This window comes from Anneissia japonica, unplaced genomic scaffold (assembly GCF_011630105.1).
Source record: "Anneissia japonica isolate Jap-2015-1 unplaced genomic scaffold, ASM1163010v1 scaffold42948_len4850_cov151, whole genome shotgun sequence".
NCBI classification, from domain to species: Eukaryota; Metazoa; Echinodermata; class Crinoidea; order Comatulida; family Comatulidae; genus Anneissia; species Anneissia japonica.
In genome coordinates, this window is record NW_022704734.1 from 1 (window position 1) to 4,850 (window position 4,850).

At 36.1% G+C, this 4,850-nt stretch overlaps 1 protein-coding gene across 1 annotated transcript; it reads right to left on the bottom strand.

Annotated features, from left to right (window-relative positions):
- Positions 1-949: 949 nt before the first annotated feature.
- LOC117104777 lies at positions 950-3,962 on the bottom strand. Its single transcript, XM_033245627.1, has 2 exons — positions 3,755-3,962; positions 950-3,158 (listed from the first exon to the last, which is right to left on the bottom strand). Exons 1-2 carry the CDS (start codon positions 3,917-3,919, stop codon positions 1,890-1,892), a joined length of 1,434 nt encoding a protein of 477 aa, XP_033101518.1. The 5' UTR covers positions 3,920-3,962; the 3' UTR covers positions 950-1,889.
- Positions 3,963-4,850: the final 888 nt, after the last annotated feature.

A 4,850-nucleotide genomic window follows, 5' to 3' on the forward strand; every position in this document is an offset into this window, starting at 1 on the left:
CATCCTACAGATAACTAGCCTGGTGTCATAACCACTAGCTGCCAAACTGAGTATACAGTATAACACGTCGGGTACAGCAAAACATCACTCCTTTGACATTTTCCAGACACAAGCACACATTTAGATAGAATTGCAGTAGCTGCTGCTACTTGGGGATCGTATTCTATACTAGTCACTAAGCGCAAGTTTTTATAATGAGTATTCAGTACGATAACCCATCAGGTAGGGCAAGATAGCACTCCTATAATAATATTCTGTGTAACATCCTACCAGATACCCATTTATACTCCTGGGAAGAGAGACAGGTAAATTTCCTTGCCCAAGGACAAAAGTAAAATGCATGGATTTGAGTACTGACCAAACCGCAAGTGCTGTGCCAACCACTGCCACATGTATGTGATATGAAATTACCATCATGTCACACAAAATTTAAAATAATTTAAATTTGTACTTATACAAGTACTGTACTCATAAAAACAGATACAATGCATTCTGTTTGAATAAGCTTCAGTAATATTTTATATCATAAATTTACTTACATATAATTTAATTATTTTAAATAATTAAAATACATTTTTTTTTTTTGGATTTTTTTTTTCAAATGGTTGAAAAGATATATAATGCTGCAAAAACTGCATAAAACTAATATTGTAAAATTATGAAGTCACATTTATGATTGAAAGGCAGTTTAATGAAAGACTTCATGCTAACATCACGACCACTAAACTGTTTCATTATTTTTAATGCTTTTTATATCATAATATCAAGTCTGCATCAACAGGTCTTGTGCTGAGGAGGACACCGGTTCAACCTGGTCAGTGTTGGGTTTCAACAGGTATTGTTCCTGCTCTTGTTCCTGCTTCCTGTGCTGAGGACACCGGTTCAACCTGGTCAGTGTTGGGTTTCAACAGGTATTGTTCCTGCTTCTTGTGATGAAGACACCAGTTGAACCTGGTCAGTGTTAGGTTTAATAGGAGTCTGATAGTTCAGTTCCTCACATAATCCTTCATATGAGAGGTGGAATATGGCCAATATTTTCCTTGCTTACTTCTACAAAGTAAGTGTTTAGGTGGATAATTATACGAAAAAAATCTTTTTAGATAACAATGTTACCACAAATAAAATGTTCTTAAAACGTGGGAAAATAATCGTGCTAATTGTGTACGTGGCAGTTTAATTCTTCATCTTCATTGTTGAGCATGGCATGAATAAACAAATCCATGACACCATGGAATGCAATTGTGTGATAGTTTCTGATTACTTGCAATTTGGTTGAATTCTTCATCTTATTGTTGAGCAAAGGTAGACTATGTTAACATTTTCAGTATTCTAATTGCTTCGTCTACATACCATCAAATCTACTCATCTTTGGCATGAACACTGGCTCTACAAATGACTATAAATATTAATTAAAAAGTCATTTACAAGTAATTCTTAAATAGTGTTATCCACCTTAAATTTACACAACAGGATTCTTACTGTCTTTGTAAGCAATTCATCTGTATTTCTTGTCCATTTATATAAATTTAATTTAGATTTGCAGAAACAACATTGGACTGAATCTTGGCTAAATGGTGTAGTTTCATCTTCATGTGGTTACACACTTCAATGTACAACGGTCAATGTGTCTATCTCTGCTCTAGTGAGTGCTTGACAACGCCAGGACGTCTGCTGACTGTTGGTATCAATCTGAGCGGTTCTTCATTAAAATCGATCCACTCCCGGCAATTTGTTGCTTTTGTGTTTTCTATGGAAATGTCTTATATGATGCAGTGGGTGTCTGGCTTTAGTGCTTACATCCAATCCACAGTAACCAGAGCCATTGAATCCTTCTATTGGTGATAACCCTGGGATAAAAAATTGTTTTTTTTGGGATCTGTATAATTTTCTTATTCACTCATATTAATATGCATTGACTGAGGAACTGAATTGATTGGAAATATTCCGTTAAGTATTCTTGCGACATCTCCTCGATCCTTGGATAAACGGTCAGCAATCGGCTTCTTTTGCAATATTTCCCTCAGACTTTGAATGGTGGAATCTTTCTTCTCACACCATTCATTCAGGAGAGCTATAGTGATGCTCTCACAATTGCCCTCCAAAGATCTGCCCTTCTGTTCCAAACCAATGACTGCAGAAAATGCTCGGTAGTCATGCATATCGTCTAGTTTCTCGTCAAGTTTTTCTGCAACAGCAGCAAGGATGTCCGTTGGAATCCATTTAACATTGCTCTTCTCACCCAATTTGTCAAGAACTTCATTGCTGCTTCCTGGGATTAATATTTGATGAACATAATCTTGGATGTCATGTGTGCTGACTAAACCTTGTTTTTTCTCCTCAGCATCTAGCAAATCTTCAATTGAATATGTGTGCTTAATAGCACAAGGATCTCTACATCCTTGTAAGGATTTGCTACTGAGGAATCGGAATATTGTCTCTGTTCCAGGACAAGTTTCATCTTTGATGAAATTCACATGTTGGGTAAGTCGGAGGAGGGCACGATGACATTTCTTCAGACATTTCTGGTGTGGCATCTTTCTGATGTGACAGTAGGTATCATCAAGGATGATTTGAACTACAATTTGCACCGCTTGTAATTCGGGTGTCATCTGGATGATGAAGTCCACACCATCAAGACTTCCCTTCAGTCCATTTTTCCATCGAACTACATCACCACCGGTCTTCCTCAGATAAATAGCAAGAGATGTGTGAATTTTCGGAAAGAAGCTTTTTGGAAATCCATCAATCTCGGTGTTTTTACAACAGATCCTACGACCATAAGATACTGTTGTCGCATCTACCTTCCAGACATCGGATGGCATGTCTGAGACAAGTTTACAAGGAATTAACACTTCCCCTTCTATTTCGTAGCACAACTCTAGGATTACAAGCAGCTCGATAAGTTTCTCTACGCCATTAAGAACACCACTGAATGCCTTGTGCATCTGCTCCTTTGAGTATGTGTCTTTACTAGGATCTACACTTACCAGCCGGTGTGAGAAGCAGTCTGGTGCCAGAAGTCGCCCAAATATATTCCTGCATAGCCATTGTGGCCTGAGAACAATGCGAGATTGTCTTAAGTCATCCAGTTCAACTGAAGGGGAAGCAGGGTCTTCAGATGCAGCAGCTTGAATCTGAGGTACTTTCAAAATACAAATCTGAAAGAAATCAACATTTTTTATTTTAAATAGTGTATAGCAAAAAAATTTCTACTTGCATCCCATTTCTTATGTGTCTCATAATATGGAAATAAACTAAAACATAAGAATATTAATAAAGAACATTAGTCTGTAATATCACAGGCAAAAACATTTTCAAATGCAATATGAAAGAAAAAATTAACCTATGCTCTCGCGACCACATGACTGGTGAAATATCAATGATGCTTCAACCCATGGATTGTGAAGGGTTTGTCTGAATTACTAAATAAAAATGATGTCAAATCAACAACAAGATTCAGTAAAATGCAATGTAAATCAGTCCAGGATCTGAGTATAACCAAACATAGACCTGATCGATACAAGCCTAATAGGCTACACAGGCCAGGCCGGTTTTAGGCAATTTACAACATAGTTCAATATCATTTATACACATACTAGGCATATGTTCTTTATATGATTGTATACAGTAGGTGTTATATAATATGCCTCGTTGAATAGAACATCTAATCTTTGAAATATTATACCAATAAATACTAATAAATTTTCATTATTTGTATTATACTATGTTCTTTCTGGGAAAAAAATGAACTTACTTCTCCTATGTTTTGCAGATACTCAGTAGCGTTCTGCAACACACTTTCATTTTCACCTATATCTGGAATAATTTCATCCTTGACATACTGGACATACTCTCTCCATGTTTTAACAGGGAAAGGGTTTTTGCAGTTGGCAAGACCACTCAATATGTCAAAGCACATACTTGGAATTTCTTTTGCCTATATAATTAATATAATTAAATAAAAATAATAAAAGCAACAATACAATGGTTTAATAGAAACATTATTATTGATGCTAATTATTTTGATGATTATTTTAACCCTTTTGCTGCATGCCCCCGGTACTAGCTTTAATGTTTTGGTGACAACACGGCCGGTGTAAGTCATGTGATTGCGATCCACCCAATCACACGTACGTATATCGAATCCTGTGAAACCGAGTTGGCCAAACTCTCTCTATCTACGGCTCTGATTGTTCCTATACTGCAGCACCCTCTATATTGTTTCTATGAACTGGATGTGATTTCTACTGAATTATATGGAGGAATGAATAATTGTTGCGAAAAACTCATCTTGCAGCAAATTTTTGGAATTTTTTTTCACGATTCTGCCGACAAACATGGATTTTTGTCCGTTTTAGAATAGAATGATGAAAATAATTCAAACTATTGATTTTTTTTTAATTGATTTTATGTATCTTCACCATTATCCAGTGAAAAAAAACAGCATCCCATAAGAATTTTTTTCTTTTTTTACAGATTTATGAAAATAGGGATTTCCAATATGGCCACCCCAAGGTCACAATGCCACCTAATTAAAAATTCCAATTTCAATTTTTCCCATAGGCCAACCTTTTTCCCACCCCAACACACAAAAACAAATTCAAAATAACCTCTTTTAGTCTTTTTTTTTTTTAGGCCCAGCAGTGAAAGAGTTAATAATAAGACTGTATTAAGCAATTATACTCCGGTTTTAAGTATACTATAGGAAATAGAAGCCGAAGGAGCCATTATTTCCTGAAAATATTTGCCTCAAGCCCGCTGGGCAGAAGGCAATTGTTGCTTTACAGGTCAGTTGTGGCATCCATCCCCTTTTCCATGGCCTTTTAGAATCAAACTGCTGGTTGTAGAGC